Raw genomic sequence first — 17560 nt, forward strand, 5'->3', positions numbered from 1 at the left:
TGTAGTCCGAAACGGGAGTAGACCACAAGAGTGATGAGGCCCGCGTACCGCAAAAAAACAACTTGATGCGTACAGAAGCAAAAAATTCCTACAGTTTTCAACAGTGTAGAGCAATAACGATAATGATAACAATAGTAAAGAATCAGGTATTGTTCTAAGTGCTTTACATATGTAACTCATTTAATTCTCACAACTCTTTTCACCCAATGTTACAGATGAGGAACTAAAGCAGAGTCAGACCAGGAGCACTCTTACCGGAAACCTGGGATCTTCCTGTCAGCTCCTCTCTCTCTCTCTCTCTCTTTCTCGCTCTCTCTCCCCCCTGCATCCAGGGAGTCTCAAGCTCTGCCAATGCTGCCTCATGAACCTATCTAGAATCTGTTCTCTCCATCTCCACTGCCACACTCTGCTCTGAGTCAACCGTGGTCCCTACAATAGCCTCTTCACTTTCCTCCCTGTCTCTACCCTGCCTCCTCCTGTGCGTTCTCCACACAGCAACCAGAGTGACGTTTCAAACCAAAACTCTGGTCTGTTACTTTCTGTCCTAAAACCCTACAATGGCTCCCATTACAGGCAGGAAAAAATCAGACTCCTTATAATGGTGCACTCAGCCTTACCTCTCCAGCCACTCCTCTCACTTTAAGATCAAATCTTTCTGGCTATTTCTTAGTTCTTCCAAGTGCTTTTGCCCATGCTGTTTTCTGGAACTGGTACAGACCTGTGCACACACCCCCCCAATACATATGTTGAAGCCCTAACCCCCAGTGTGACTGTATTTGGAGATAGACTCTATGAGGATGTAATAAAGGTTACGTGAGGTCATAAAGATGGCATCCAAATTTGATAGGACTGGTGTCCTTATAAGAAGAAGAGGAGAAACAACAGCTCTTGCGTGCTCTCCCCTCACTGCCCCACACCTCTCTTTGCTCTCACACAGAGAGCAGGCTGTGTGAATACACCGCAGAAGGTGGCTGTCTACAAGCCAGGAAGTGAAGTTGCACCAGAAACCAACGCTAATGATGGCACCTTGAGGTTTCTAGCCTCCAGCATTGTGAGAATAAAAATGTTTTGTTGTTTAAGCCACCCAGTTGTGGTATTTTGCTATGGCAGCCTGAGCTGATGAATACATACAGGAACAGTTCCTCATTCTTCAGGTCTTGCTTTAAATATCCATTCAATCATTTAACAAAGGTCTCTGTCAGACACTGTTCTAGGAGCTCTATGTACAGTAACTCATTCAATCATTTACTCAGGGAAACCTCTGAAACAATGTCATGTTTCCTGATTTCAAAACACCTTGGTATTCTTCAGAAATCACAGATCCATGGAAGTCTTTCATCCATTCATTCAACAAATATTATTGAGCACCCACTACATATCACGCACTGTTGCAGACCCTTGGGATATGTAAGTGAACAAAATAGACACAAATCCTTACCCCCATGAATGTTCTCTGCTTCCATAATCGTTCACAGTTTCTGGCACATAGCAAATGCTTAAGAAATGCTTGTGGGGTGCTTCCCTGGTGGCACAGTGGTTGAGACTCTGCCTGCCGATGCAGGGAACACGGGTTCGTGCCCCAGTCTGGGAGGATCCCACATACCACGGAGCGGCTGGGCCCGTGAGCCATGGCTGCTGAGCTTGCGCGTCCGGAGCCTGTGCTCTGCAACGGGAGAGGCCACAGCGGTGAGAGGCCCGCGTACCGCAAAAAAAAAAAAAAAAACAACTTGTGGAATGAATTACTGAATCAGGATTTGAATCTAGGGTCCCTTGGATCTCTCTCTGCCAATGGTAGGATCCTTTACCATATTATGTCACTGCTACAGAGAGCCGCCCACAAAGGGACCCGGGGTTGGGGACACCATGAGGGCAGGGAATTCACCCATCCATTCATTCGTTTATTCAGTCAACAAACATATATCAGGGCTGGATCTTGTGTCCAGCAGAGCAGTAGAACTTGTCCAAAGTAACAGAGCTGTGTTTTCAAGGTCACAGAGCTAAGAGCAGAATCTAGTGTGAGTGATCCCACCTATGCTTTTTTTCCTGCAGTATCTTTCTCAGTTTGAAAGTATAGGGGAGAAGCTGACAGAATGGTAGGAAGTGAAGCAAAGCATCAGCACAAAGACTTCATTCATTCATCCATTTAGGAACATGCATTGGGCACTCATTCTTCCAGGCTCTGTGCCAGGGGAAAACAAACTGCATGAGATGCTATCCTTGCCCTCTGGGAGGGTGCCCACAGCCCAGGCTCAGAGACACAGAAATGCGGGAGAATTCTAAATCCAAGTAGGGACAACCTCATAAATTTCTCTTAGGAACCCTCAGTTGGATGAGGAGAAACAATTCCTGCCCCAGGGGAGACCCTTTCTGGTGATGAATACATTGTTGTTCTTTTTTTAATTAAAAATTTTTAATTTAATTAAAATGTTAACATTGAGGTATAGTTGATTTACAATATTACATAAGTTTCAGGTGCACAACATAGTGATTCACAGTTTTGGGTTTTTGTTTTTGTTTTTGTTTTTTGGCCGCGTGGAGCAACATGCAGGACCTTAGTTCCCCGAACAAGGATCAAACCCATGCCCCCTGAGGTGGGAGCACGGAGTCTTAACCACTGGACTGCCAGGGAAGTCCCTGATTCACAGTTTTTAGTGAATACATAGTTTTTGTCCCAGGAAGACCCCCTTCTGCTGAGGGGGACTCCGCAAGTCCCAGTCAGTTAGGGGGCACAGTTCTTGGTTTCAGGGAATTCCCAGGTTGCCCCAGCTCTTGCTGTGGGAGAAGATTTCAGTCTGGTGGGGGATGAACAGAGCCCGTCCTCTGGGAGCTCCCAGTCTGATGGGAGAGAGAGGCTGAATATAGCCACTCCATACAGACGGGGAGGAACCACAGAAGATGTGCAGAGTGGAACAAAGAAACAACCCACTTCCACCAAAGTGAGATAGCAAGTCCATGGGTCTTTCTGTAAAGCAAGGACATTTTCAACAGATGGAAGGGGTAGGGGAGTTGTGGCCAAGGGGAAGAGGGGAAGGAACATTCCTCCTTCTTCTTCCCTCCTCCCTCCAGAAGGGCATTTCTGGATGTCTCCAGTTGGTCTGGGACCTGGGCAGCTGCTCTGTGTGTCCAAGTCTGCCAGCCCCTCAGCTGTCACTCTGCTCCCAAAATAGCAGTGGTGGGGGGGGAGGGGAGAGGAGGTTGTTTATCTGAGATGGAGGTGGATAAGCGGCATTAGAGCCATGCCAAGGGAGGGAGGGTGTGCTGGGGGGGTTCCCGTCCCTCTAGATCTTTCTCTCACTCTTTGGGGTATGAGTGCCTGTGCCCCCAGGACTGCCCCTGAGTGCGGTGCTGGGGCAGAGGTTAGTCAGAACCTCCACGTGGTAATGACTGTCCAGTCTGGGGAGGGGGAGGGCCCTGAGTATCAGTGACAGACTCCAGGGGCACCTGCCCCTGTGGCCAAATATGGTCTGGAGCCACTAGCAGGGCTGATAAAGTCTCCTGGGTGGGGGCTAGGAGGAGCAGACTGACGCTGGCTGGGGGTTCACACGCACCGGAGCAGCACCCCGGGGAGGACAGACCGAGAACACTGTCCTTGTGAGAAAGTGAGCTGGCCTGGAGGGTTCGTTGGACTGGGGAGGGAGAAGGGGGACCCAGAAATTTTAAGGCCTGCAGTGAGAATTCAGGCCCTTGGTGTGTCTAGCTGGGAGGGAGAGAGAGGGGGGAACAGGGATTTTTTTTTTTTAATTTTACATTGGAGTAGAGTTGGTTAACGATGTTGCCTTAGCTTCAGGTGTACAGCAAAGTGATTCAGTTCTGCATATACATGTATCTATTCTTTTTCAGATTCTTTTCCCATTTAGGTTGTTACATAATATTGAGCAGAGTTCCCTAGGAACAGGGTCTCTGAGACCCCTCTCATCTCGGGCCACACTCCGAGCAAATGCTGTGATGTCCTTCTGGGCAAAGGATTCGCGGGTGCTCCGGGTGGGTCTGTTGCAGGCAGCATCCTCACCTCCCATCCTGGTCGATGGGGCACCTGGTGCTCCAGACCTCAGGCCAGGAGCCCAGCCCCGGGTCTGGAGGGAGGGGCCGGCCAGACGGAGCTCATCCTGTCCCCGCAGATGGCCGAGGCAGAAGCAGTGCAGCTGAAGGAGGAGGGCAACCGGCATTTCCAGCGCCAGGACTACAAGGCCGCAGCAAAGAGCTATAGCCAAGCCCTGAAGCTGACCAAGGATAAGGCCCTCCTGGCCACGCTCTATCGGAACCGGGCAGCCTGTGGCCTGAAAACGGTCTGGGATGAAGAGGGGCAGGGAGCTGAGGGCCAGGGCTAGGATGCAGGGGTGTGGAGGCAGCCCCCTCATCCTGACGGGCACACCTATCAACCCAGCCCTCTCACTGGACCCCTCAGGTTGGAGAAGGGTGCCTCCCACTGCTTTCTGGTACCCATTGCCTGACCCAGTCCCCTGGGAGACAGAAATTCATCCATGGAGATAGTTCTCATCCCGCGGGAAGCAGACTCATGGGAAGTGGCATCATGACAGGGGCCTTTCATAGGTTATTTCGTGGCATTTCAACCGCAGACCATGAGGTCGCTGCTGCTTCCATGCCCATATCGCAGATAACAAACTCAAGACTCAGAGGAGGGCTCAGTAACTTCCCCAAGATCTCCAGGTAGTTAGTAGCAGAGCTGGGTTCAAACCTGAGTTTGCCTGATGCCAAAGCTCGTCCACTTTTCCACACCCAGTGAGGGGCGCTCCCCTGGCCTCTGACGGTGGCAGCTGCCAGCGAGCTCTCTCTCCTCGCCTCGGGGACCCTCTCTGGCTGTCACTGTGTCGGGCCCACATTAACCAAGTTTCCTCCTTCCCCGTTTCTCAGGAGAGCTATGTTCAGGCGGCTTCAGATGCCTCGAGAGGTGAGCCCCCCTCACTCGGGCCTTGCCCTCCTTCCCTCCCCTTCTGCATCCCTGTTTAGTCTAAGATGCTCTCGACACTCGCAGGGATGACCGATTGTATAAACGCCATCCTGGGCATTATAGGTGGGGCTTCAGATGTACCATCCTTATGTGAAAGGAGAGCTCCAGAAAAGCCATCCCTAAGTCACGTTTTTACATGTTAAATATGCTGGGGCAGCTTCTTTGCTTAGAAGGTTGCTTCCAGAAATCCTTTTGTCACGGTAAGGACACAGCCAGTTTGTTGGAAGTTTGGATATGTTCATATGGGATGGCGGGGGGAGAGGGCTGGTTCCCATAACCAGGGCATCAGCCTGGTCCACTCTGTGGGGACCGGGCTTCCTGAGGGGAAGACGGAGGCACTATTTCATTCCACAGACACTAGGAGGAATAAACATATGTCAACGCTGGCCGTGGAGTGCCTCAACTTCTGAGAGAACTTAGGCTTAAGAGCACAATCAAAATGGGAACACTTCTCCTGGCTGCATTTTTAGGGCTATAATATGCAGAATGAAGGGGATTCTCCTCTGCATAGGTCCGTGTTGGGGTTTGATTTGGTCACTTTTTTTTAGGAGAAACAGAGATAGTCTGGAGTGACTTCAGAAGGGAGGGACCCAGCTGGAAAGGGGAATGGAAACACGTCCTGTGAAGAGCAGGGAAGTGGCAATATTTAGCTCAGAGAAGGAACTCCCAGGTAGGACAGGGAGCCGCCTTCAAATACATAAAAGGCTGTCACAAGGAAGAAGGATTGGATTTCATCTCACGTGTTCCAGGGCTAGACTCAAGACAAAAGGGCAAAGTTACAGGAAGATATGTTTCAGGTGGGAGGAGGGAAGGGCTCTCCGAAGGAGCTGTCTGCCTTGAGAAGGAAGGAGCTCCCGGACTGCTGGAGGTATGCAAGCACCAGCTGGATGAGTCTTTGGCAAGAATCACTGAGCCGAGACTGGAGAGTCAGGAATTAGACAAGATGACCCTTAAGCTCCCTTCCAACCCTGAGACTGTAATTCTTACCGCCTCCCTAACAAAGGGGAGCCTTGGACCAGATAGTCTACATGGATGCATACTCTCCAAGGAAGGCACAGAAGCCCTGCAGTTGGGGGCAGCGGTGGGGGAGGGGAAGGTGGTCTGTAGTCCGGCCTCCTGAGGCCTTGCCTGTCCCCCTTGCTAGCCATCGACATCAACTCCTCGGACATCAAGGCTCTGTATCGGCGATGCCAGGCACTGGAGCACCTGGGGAAGTTGGCCCAGGCCTTCAAGGATGTGCAATGCTGTGCCACCCTGGAGCCACGGAACCAGAACTTCCAGGAGACGCTGAGGAGGCTCAACACCAGCATCCAGGAGAAGGTGAGCCAGACCCCTGCGCATAAGCCTTGGCTGCCTCTCCCCATTCCTAGTAGGGACCAGTTAGGGGAGCGGGACATCAGGCGGGGCTGGCCTACCTCCACACCCTTGGATGAGTGATCAGAGATGCCGCGATGCTTGTTCGAGGGTGCAAGCCAGCCAGGACTAGAACATCAGTCTTTTAAATTCCAGATGGAGGCTTTTTAAAAAACTGCAACTCAGTATGTCTGCACCATGATCTTCCTCTCTGGGGGGACAAAGGCAGCCAGGAGAAACCTAGGACCTGGGGGAAGGGCATTGCTGGGGAATGGAGGACAGCCAGGAACCAGTAGGAACAGGGAATCTTTTCTAGGAAAGTGGAGTGGGGTCGGGAGAACTTGGACCAGAGATGAGGAATCCTGCACCCTAATACTGGCTTAGCTACCGATTTTCTGAGGGACCCCTTGGGGTGTTGCTTTCCCCACTGTAAGAGCAGGAAGGTAACTGATCACACAGCTCCTTGCTCCAAGACACAGTAACTTCTTTGTGCCTGGGGCAGTCCCATGGTGGGACCACGTCGTACTGTCCAGAGTGCAGACTCAAGGGCTGAGAAAATACAGACTAAGGAGTGATGGAAATAGGTGGCACTGTAGACCAGCAGAAAAAAGCAGTGGGAGGTGCAGGCGGAGCTGGCAAGATGGGGGATGATGGATCGGTTAGGTCGCTTTATGAAAGCTTCAGAGCACTGGGGTTGGGAGAGTGAGGGATGAGACATTCAAAAATAACGGTTTTAATTTGCTTGAAAAGGTACTTAGAAACAGCTTCAGGTTTCCGATCCTGGAGATATATTTCTGTTTTAGCCCATATATATTTTTTAAAATGTATTTTATTTATTTATTTTTGGCTGCGTTGGGTCTTTGTTGCTGCACGCGGGCTTTCTCTTGTTGCGGCGAGCAGGGGCTACTCTTCATTGCAGTGCGCGGGCTTCTCACTGCGGTGGCTTCTCTTGTTGCGGAGCATGGGCTCTAGGTGCACGGGTTTCAGCAGTTGTGGCTCACGGGCTCTAGAGCGCAGGCTCAGTAGTTGTGGCGCACGGGCTTAGTTGATCCGCGCCATGTGGGATCTTCCCGGACCAGGGCTTGACCCCCGTGTCCCCTGCATTGGCAGGCGGATTCTTAACCATTGCGCCACCAGGGAAGCCCTTTAGCCCATATTAAAATGTCTAATAGCTAATTGTTTACTAGACTTCAAAACTGGGGTGATGATCCTTTGCCTTCCAAGACTTGTCAAGACCAAATGGGATGGCGAATATAACCAGACTGTCAGCTTTGTGGGGCAAGGACTTGACTTTGTTCTCCATTCTATACAGTGTCTGACTCGTAGTAGTTGTTCAGTAAATGTTTGTTGAATGAATGAATGATGGAGGGAGACAGGAAGCTATTAATTGAGATGAACTTTATGTGGAGCCAACTGGAATGACGGGGACCCCTGCCTGCCTTCTTCCCCACTCCCTCCTCTCTCCTCAGCTCCGTGTGCAGTTCTCCACAGACTCGAGGGTACAGAAGATGTTTGAGATTCTCCTGGATGGAAACAGTAAAGCTGATAAGCTGGAGAAGGTGGGTGCTGGGCCGGCAGCGGGTGCTCTTGGGACCTGCCACGTAACTGCACTTCCACTGCAGACTCTGCTCCTGTGTCTGGGCGGTAACGTCACCGACAGGTTGCAGGCCAGGGAGGACGCTCCTTGGAGAAACTAAACAAAATTGATTTTGATATTTTAAAACATTGCATTAAATACAAATTAATTAAATGCATTGCATTTACAAATTTATTAAACTTTATTACATACAAATTTATTAAATTTATTAAATGCATTGCATTTATCTTGATTACAGAGGTTTTTGGTGCCCCGTAAATTTTGCACCCAAGGTGTCTTTCTTGCCTCACCCTACTTTTGGCCCTGAGAAACAATGACACATTAAAATAATGTTTTATTCCATTTCAAATCATTGCAACAAGTCATTCTGAAATATGAAAATCTTTATTCAGAATACCATCCTCTTAGCCAAATTTGCTTCATTTTTTAAATGTTCCTAGGGACTTCCCTAGTGGTCCAGTGGTTAAGACTGTGCTCCCAATGCAAGGTGCCCGGGTTCAATCCCTGGACAGGGAACTAGATCCCACATGCGTGCCACAACTAAAAGAGTTCACATGCCACAACTAAGGAGCCCATGTGCCTCAACTAAGACCTGGTGCAACCAAATAAATTAATTAATTAGATAAATTTTTAAAAATAAAATGTTTCTAGTCCTTCAGAGGAAAAAAAAAAGAATATCTGAATATTTATAAGAACTTGGCAGACAATGCCTGGGGAATTTTTGTTAGTTTAATGGTCAATAAGTCCACATAATATGCAGCTATCTTTTATAGCAAACTCTTATGAGGACTTGAGTTGTTATAGATGAAAGTAGTTCGAGAAGTACAAAGCCCTTGACTGACAAAGCGATGATGGTTCAGCTCATGCTTGCCTGGGATTCTCTAATCAGCCTCCCTACCTATTTGTCTACCTCCTCCTTTTCCTGCCTCATGAGTTCTTTGCCCAACCCCAGGGTCTCAGGGCCTGTTCAAGGCCTCCTCTCCAGATCTGGGGCCTTTTAAGGAATTTCGATCCTCAGTTGGTTGCCTGTGGTTAAGGAGGGCCGACTGTACTATGCCATTTTATATAAGGGACTCGAGCATATGTGGATTTTGTTATCCGTGGGGGTCCTGGAAAAAATCCCCTGCGGTTACTGAGGGATGACTGTATATATATCCTCAAGGAGGAAGGCTTTAGGGTAGGAAGACACTTGAAAACCCAGCTCAACTGTCTATTTTTACAGACAGGAATCTGGGGCCCAGAGAGGTGCTATGACTTGCCCAAGGTCACACAGCTAGCATGTGGCAGAATCAGCGCTCAAACCCAGGGCTTTCAAATCCCATCTTGTGCTCTCTCTGCCCACAACCTTCAACCTTCCTGAGAACCCCCTGCAACTTCAGATCTCCCTAAACAGATAAACGAACAAACAATGCCAAAACCATATTCGAAGAACATTTTTTTGTTTTTTTTTTCAGTACGCGGGCCTCTCACTGCTTTGGCCTCTCGCAGCATGTGGGATCCTCCTGGGCTGGGGCATGAACCCGTGTCCCCTGCATCGGCAGGCGGACTCTCAACCACTGCGCCACTAGGGAAGCCCCGAAGAACATTTTTCATGGAAAAATAATTTCCCCTGTGAAATCACTTCACTTCTGTTAGAAGATAAACTGAGACATATAAAAATTCTAAGAATTTATTTGAGCAAAATCTGTTTGAATTGGGCAGCGCGAAAACAGAAGTGGTTGGGGTACTCCACTGACAGGAGCTAGGAAAAAGACGTTTATAGAAAAGAGGTGGAAGCAAAACAAGGGAATTATTTGACTGGCTATAGCTGAAGCAGCTGCATTATTTGGGAAAGGCTCGTTAGCTGTTTGTGACTGGTCATCCTTAAGGTTCGATTTCTTAAACTCGAGGCAATACAGGGTTAGGTTTTGCTTTGTTTTGTGCTTTTTTAAATTGAAATATAGTTGATTTGCAATGTTGTGTTAATTTCTGCTGTACAGCCAAGTGTGGTTTGGGTTTGCTTACTTAGTTGCTTAGGCATTGAAGCCACCTCCTTGTTTAATTAATTTAACATTTCCCTACCTTTTTAAAGTCCTTATCCACAAGCATATATACACAGGTTTATTTTACCATAAGTGCAATCAGAGTGAACCTGTGATTCTGTTTCTGCTTACCAATGTTTTCTCCAAGCTTCTTCTGAGTCTTTTCATTTATGACTTTAATGGCTGCAACATATTTCATCCAGTTGGTCTTTATTGTAAGTTACTCTGTTTCTTGTTTTGAATTATATTCTTGGGCTATGTTCCCATGAGTAGGATTATAGGGCAAAAGAATATAAAGATGTTTTGAAGACCTAGTCCTTGCACCAGCCCCTGCACTTGGCTCATGGCCAAGGCCTCTGCAGCCAGACTTCCCTCATGACCTTCATTGTTTCCTCCCTCCTTCAGGCGGCCAACAACCTCATTGTTCTCAGCCGTGAGGAAGCAGGGGCCGAGAGGATCTTCCAGAACAACGGTGTGGCCCTGTTGCGGCAGCTTTTGGACACTAAGAGGCCTGAGCTGATGTTGGCTGCAGTACGGACCCTGTCGGGCATGTGTAGTGGCCACCGAGCTAGGGTGAGGGCAGGGCCAGGGTTCATGGCACGGAGGGCTGCCGGTCTGAGGACCTGGCATTGACCTGTGGGCAGGGTGTGGTTGGCATGGATAGACCCTGATACAACGTCTAAAGTGTCTCCCCTCAACCTTGGTTGTATGGCCCCAGATTCAACAGAGATTGATCCTGTTATTTTTTCTTTGAGCTGGGAATGGGTCTGACTAAACAAAGATAAGTTTCTTGAAAGTGGTTTATGCGGAAGAGCTGAATGCAAAGGTTATGATAGTTTACAGTTTTTCATATTAACTCTTCAAAACCCAGTGTGCATTTTACCTCACAAGCACATCTCAATGTGAACTCGCTGCATTACACGTGTTCAATGCCTCCCCTGTGGCGAGTGCCTACTGTATTGGATGGAGCAGCTCTACACCTCTGGAAAGGGGCATGGCTTGTGTCGAGGGCCTTCCCAGGCCACGGGTCCCATGAGGCATTGGCTGCCTGATCTTCTGTCCCTCCTGCACGGGGCAGCTATCACCCACTCCCTAACCTGCATGGCAGCTGGAAGGGGAGGGCAGACAGCTGACTGTGCTCCTTGCTGGGGGCGTCTAGGCCACAGCGATTCTCCACGCAGTCCGGATAGACCGAATCTGCAGCCTCATGGCCGTGGAGAATGAAGAGCTGCCTCTGACCGTCTGCAACCTGCTCCAGGCCATCATCGACGCTCTGTCTGGGGAGGACAAGCGAGAGCATCGAGGGAAGGAAGAGGCCCTGGTTCTGGGTAGGAAACAGTTTTCAGCCTTGGTTCAAGGGGGTGGAGGCAAGGAAGTGTCAGTTACCACCTTAGACTGGGCGTTCCGTGCATGTGGAGGTGGCCTGGTTATATTTTTACATTTATTTTCTGATGATAAAAGTAACAGAGGCACAGCCGCATAATTTACAACAGCTAAAAGGTGGAAGCATCCCAAGTGTCTATCGACGGATGAATGGAGAAACAAAATGTGGTGTCCATCTATACAGTGGAGTATTGTTTGGCCTTAAAAAGGCAGGAAATTCTGACACATGCTACAATATGGAGAAACCTCGAGGACATTATGTTAAGTGAAATAAGCCAGTCACAACAAGACAAATACTGTATGATTCCATGTATATGTGATTTCAAAAACAGTCAAACTCATAGAAACAGAAAGTAGAATGATGGTTGCCAGGGGCGGGGGAGGAGGAAATAAGGAATTGTTTGATGGGATAGAGTTTCAGTTTTGCAAGGTGAAAAAAGTTCTGTGGATGGATTGTGGTGCTGGTTGCACAATGGTGTTTATGTGCTTAATGCCACTGAACTGCATACTTTAAAATGGTAAATTTTATTTTATGCATGTTTTACAACAATTTTTATAAGTAACAGGGGCTTATGGAGAAATGTGGAAAATTTTAGAAATATGTAAAGATGAAAAAGATCCCAACAGCCTGTAATCACCCCTCCAAATAACCACTACTATCACTGCCATGTGTATCCTTCCAGTCTTTTTTCTTTTTTCTGTACAGTATTTTATTTATTTTTAAATTAATTAATTAATTATTTTCTGGGCCTGCGTTGGGTCTTTGCTTCGCGAGGGCTTTCTCTAGTTGCTGCGAGTGGGGGCTACTCTTCATTGCGGTGCGTGGGCTTCTCATTACGGTGGCTTCTCTTGTTGCGGAGCACGGGCTCTAGGCACGCGGGCTTCAGTAGTTGTGGCTCACGGGCTCTAGAGCACAGGCTCAGTAGTTGTGGCGCACGGGCTTAGTTGCTCCGCGGCATGTGGGATCTGCCCGGACCAGGGATCGAACCCGCGTCCCCTACATTGGCAGGCAGATTCTTAACCACTGCGCCACCAGGGAAGTCCCCTTTCCAGTCTTTCTTCTATCCCTCCATATAAATATCTATTTAACAAAGTTGGGATTCAGCTATGGATATTTTTGTGTTTTTCTCCTTTCTGAGCATTATATTACTATTGCATACCGTTTAATATTCTTAAAGAGGATTCCTTTTACTTGAATAATTATTAATTTAACATTTGTCTCATTCCTGCATATATGCACATACAAACTCAGGCTTCTTCCTGTATATCCAGGTCCTAGACATCATTTTACAACTTCCTGCTCTGGCTGGGAAGGTCACAGAGGCAGGTTCACTCATAGAAAGCTTGATCTTAAATAATTTCATTATATGCCATTGTATGGATATATCATAACTCATCAATCAGCTCTATATTGTTGGAGATTTAGATTGCCTTTAATTTCATACTTATAAAAAACACTTCAGTAGCTATTCTTAACATAAACCTATATTTGCATTTGTAATTATTTTCTTGGAACAAATTCCTAGAAATGGGAGTACTAAGTTAAATGCTATGAACATAACTAAAGGTCTTTCACTACCTTACTTTCGAAATCCTTTTGAGAGGGTGCATCAGTTTTTACTCTCACCAAGTGATGATAAGAGTTCCAGCCTCAAATCATTCTCACTAGATTCAAATACTATCATTCTTAAAGATATTTTCCTATTCAGTAGGTAATAATTATCTGTTTGAATTTTTAAAATTTACGAATTAGACATTATTTTTCCTTATCCTTATTAGCCATTTGGATTTCTTTGTCTTCAAATGGTTTGTTCATGTTGTTATCTATTTCCTCTGTTGGAGTATCAGTGTTTTTCCTATTGATTCCTAAGAGCTCTTTGTGTACTAGTAATTAACCTGCTTGGAGTCTTGAATTCTTGATGTGGTTCTGACTTACTATGGTAAGGATCCTTTTCTGCACTAGAATTATTGGAGGGTCCAACATGGCTTCACTCGGATGGCTGGTGGTTAACTGGAGATGCTGGCCAGGGTATCTTGGTTTTACTCCTTGTAGCCTCTCTGGTGGGCAGCTTGGGTCTCTATGTAACATGGTGGCTGCATTTTGAATGGACAAGCCCCAATGTGTAAGTGCTTTTTAAGCCTCTGAGTGTGCCATAAGGTCACGTGAGCAATCCAGGGCCAGTGTGGGAGGGGACTCCCCAAGAGAATGAATACTGAGAGGTGTGGTTCATTGGGGGCCACGACTTCCTCCGGAGGGAGTGAGCTGTTGGACATCTCTGCTGAATAATTCTTCCATATATTGATTTCAAATCTGTCCCCTTGTAATCCCACTCACTTCTGGTCCCAGTTCTGCCCTGTGGAACCTCACAGAATAAGTCTGCTATCTCATGCTCATGACATACTTTTATCTGAAGACAAGCTATCATGTACATTTGTGTCTTTCCTTCACCAGTTAGATAGCCCCATTCCTTCATCATTTATTTATATAACGTGGCTTGGAGATCTTTCCTTTTCTACCTGCCTGCCTGCTTGCCTTTGGGCTACAATCTAGAATGAGGACAAAAGTCTCCAAGTTCCAGAGAGTTCAGACCACAAAAGCAGGAGGAGGCATTTGCCTTTACGATCCCCAGTGGGCAGGGAAGACCTGGCATCCCAGGCAAATGCTTGAATTTCAGGCTCCCAGCATGTCTGAATCTGCAGGGAGTAAAATGTCTATAAAGGAGTGTCAATTTCCTTTCTGGAAAACAGTTTATTAAATCAGTGTATTAAAAACTGCACGAAGCACCTTTGGATCCCTGCCCATCGTTGCCTGGGAATGAAGAACTTTCTAAGAACCAGACTGTTCAAGAATGGAATGGGCTGCCATAGAAGTCGGTGTTCAGAGCGGCTGGAGGACCCCTTGGGGGTGTTGTCTAGAGATCTCCCTCCCTTTTTTGGAGTGAGATACTATACTCTCCTGGGAAATTCCAAAATCTGGGAAGCAGTGGATTCAATATTTCCAGAGTCCTTCCAGAAGCCTCTGCCATCCCTGGTCCTATATACCTGAGACACCCTGGTCCTCTCTATTTACCCCTGTCCTCTCCTTCCTCAGACACCAAGAAGGACCTGAAGCAGATCAACAACCACCTGCTTGACATGCTGGTCAGTAAGAAGGTGTCTGGCCAGGGCAGGGATCAGGCCCTGAACCTGCTCAATAAGAACGTCCCCAGGAAGGACCTCGCCATTCACGACAACTCACGCACCATCTATGTGGTGGATAACGGTGAGGAGGTGGGAGGGTCTGGGGCTCATGCCAGCCTTTCCAGTGGGCACCAGGGTACCCGGCAACCAGCAGAAGGTGGAAGGGGTGCAGCTCTTGTCTGGGAGAAGTCTTCATTTCCAACTGAAAAGCCAGGAAAAGTCATTAGCATATTAGGATCCACCAGTGGGCTAGTGAAGGCGTAGGTCCAGGCTCTGAATTCAGGGCCTGAACACACCCAGAACACACTCAAAAACATCTGGGTGGAGTTTCCTGACAAGCGAGGCAAGTGCCAAAAAAACCCAAACAAGACTCCACCAACAAGGGGTAACGTTCCTGAAGTCTCAGGATGGCAAAATACAGGCCTTCCAGAGGGAGAAATGGCACCTGTGTACGTTATACAAAGTCCAGTAACAATGTGCCAGGAGATAGTCACTAAATTTGTCAGCTCCAGGGCATCACCCCTCTCCTAAATCACCTTGTTCAACTGTTCAAGAATCATACCTGTGGCTTTATGATCTGCTGTGATAAATTCTCCCACAGGTATAATGACATATAGACCAGACCTTGTTCTAAAAGGTTCAAGTCAGCCTACAGCAACTTTACCTTTATTCTCTTTTGATACAGCACTTCCCCTGTTTGGTTTTCACAGATCTCAGCAAAGTTCATGTGTAAGTGCTTAGACTTGAACAAATTACTCTAGTGCTTTAACCCTCCCCCTCTCAACACCCTCCCCCCCATCCCAGTCTGGTCTTCTCTGCACGTATTACAAAGCCTGGGCATTGACAATCGACTTTTCTCTGCGCTAGGATTTAGGCCCAACCACACGGTTTATAGGATGGGGGTGGGATGGGGAGCAGTATCTGAAAACTGGGCTGAAGACTTGGGTAGGGGAGCCACCAGGCAGGGTAGGGGAACCACCAGGATGTCAAGCCTGAAGTAAGTTTTTGGGTTCAGGGAGGGGCAGACATGGACAAGGAGGAGGTCCAGAGTGTTCTAGCAAAAGAGAATGAGATGCTCAAGGCAAGGGCAGAGTGGAAGGGAAGGGTAGGGGGTGAGGCTGGGGAGGTAGAGCAGGTGCATTTGATGAAGGCCTTTGACAGCCAGGCTGGGGGCTTTGCGTTGGTTCATCAGGCCCCTTCCAATGACTCTCCAGCCCTCCCAGTGCTTTTGTGTGTGTGTTAAAATACACAGCACAAAATTTACTGCCAGGCACTTTTATTTTCGATCTTTACATTTTTAAAATTAATTTTTATTGGAATATAGTTGCTTTACAATGTTGTGTTAGTTTCTGCTGTACAGCAAAATGAATCGGCTATGCATATACATGCCAAGCACTTTTAATTCCCTGCCACATCCAGAGTTTCATGCCTCCCAGTGTTTACCTAGGATGTTTCCCTTCCCGTTTACCTGTCCCACCCAAGGTCTGACCAGCTCCTAGCCAACCTCTACAACCTGGCTCTGAAATCAAGCTATTGTCCCCGCAGCAGTGTAGTGTAACAGTTAACATCGTGGGCTTTGAAATCAGACATTGCTGGGAGAGGGTTGCTGCTATGTCACTTGCCAGTTATGTGATCCTGGGCAAGTTACTTGGCTTCTCCATGTCTTGGTTTTCTGCTCTGATCGATGGTGATAATGATTCATACTAACCAGTAGGGTCAATGTTAGGATTAAATGAGATAATGTATAGAAAGCTCTTGGCACATAGTAAGTGCTCCAAATAACTTGAAACTCTTGCTTTGTTGGAGTGAATTACACCATTTGCGGTGTCACTGTTCTGTTCTTATTTACACCTTATTGTAATCTTTATACATCTGTCTTCCCTTCCCTGTATTGTGAGCTTTTTGATGTCAGGATTGTCTTTTATTTTGGTAGCCAGTACCTAAAAGGTGGTTGTTTATTCGTTCACTTATTCATTCATTTATTCAACCAATACTTAATGGTTGAATTAGCCTGGTAGGTAATAGGAAGCCATTGAAGTTTCTTCAACAGAAGAGAAGAGAAGGGATAATAACCATAAATAGTAAATGTTATATTTACTAAACAAATAATAAATATTTATTGAGTGTCATGATGTGCCTGGAATGACACTAGGCAGTTTCCATACATTATCTCACTGAATCCTCAAACTCTATGAGGAAGGTAGTATTGTTCCCATTTTACAAAAAAAGAAACTGAAGCCTGGGGAAAAGAGAGCATAAAATAGTATTTGAGGAAGATTATACATCAACCCACAGAATGTTAGCACTGGTAGAGTCCTCTGAGATCAAATAGTCCTGACTTTGTAAATGCTGAAAACAGAAGCCCATAGCGGGAGGCTAATTGCTCAGGCAGGGGCAGAGTCAGGGGTAGAACCTGGCTCTCTTGGCCCCATCCCAGTGCCCTTCACGTTGGATAAGCTACATGCTGCCTAAAGAGCTCTGGTGATAAAACAGGACTGAGCGAGAAGGAGCGTTTGTGAGGACAGAGCCCGGCAAGCATCTTACACTTGCTGCTGTCTGTCTTGCAGGCCTGAGGAAGATCCTGAAGGTAGTGGGGCAGGTTCCAGATCTGCCGTCCTGCTTGCCCCTGACTGACAACACCCGAATGCTGGCCTCTATCCTCATCAACAAGCTCTATGACGACCTGCGCTGTGACCCGGAGCGTGATCACTTCCGCAAGATCTGCGAGGAGTACATCACGTGAGTTTCCTGGAGGGTCGAGTAACTGCAAGTGTAGGACTGGTTGCTCTAAAGCCGGTAAAGAGGCAAGGCTGGTGGAAAGGAAAAGTTTGCTTTATTTCGGAGGCTGGAAACCTGGGGGTGGGAGGAGGGCAGACGCCTGTCCAAAGGCTGACTCCCCCCACCACCCCACCAGACAATCAGGGGGCAAGAGCTTTCATAGACAGAGGGAGGGGGCTACAGGCAGAAACAGCACAGTCAGCTCTGACAGTCATCTTGAAATTAGTCATGCAGTGGTCGGATCAGTATCATCTTGATTGTTTTAGGTACAGTTAGTCT

General features: G+C 47.5%; 1 protein-coding gene across 1 annotated transcript in view; it reads left to right on the forward strand.

Moving 5' to 3' along the window:
- The first annotated feature begins 3989 nt into the window (after nt 1-3989).
- UNC45B (unc-45 myosin chaperone B) overlaps nt 3990-17560 on the forward strand; it is a 29229-nt gene continuing 15658 nt past the window's right edge. Inside the window, exons 1-8 of the mRNA XM_089900828.1 lie at nt 3990-4286; nt 4873-4909; nt 6114-6289; nt 7792-7881; nt 10346-10513; nt 11100-11268; nt 14415-14585; nt 17071-17242. Coding sequence (XP_089756954.1) covers nt 4119-4286; nt 4873-4909; nt 6114-6289; nt 7792-7881; nt 10346-10513; nt 11100-11268; nt 14415-14585; nt 17071-17242 — 1151 coding nt within the window. The 5' untranslated portion in view covers nt 3990-4118. The remainder of the gene's footprint in view (nt 4287-4872; nt 4910-6113; nt 6290-7791; nt 7882-10345; nt 10514-11099; nt 11269-14414; nt 14586-17070; nt 17243-17560) is intronic.

This window comes from Delphinapterus leucas, chromosome 19 (genome assembly GCF_059928025.1).
Source record: "Delphinapterus leucas isolate spDelLeu-1000000601 "Yukka" chromosome 19, BTC_Dleu_Yukka2, whole genome shotgun sequence".
NCBI classification, from domain to species: domain Eukaryota; kingdom Metazoa; phylum Chordata; class Mammalia; order Artiodactyla; family Monodontidae; genus Delphinapterus; species Delphinapterus leucas.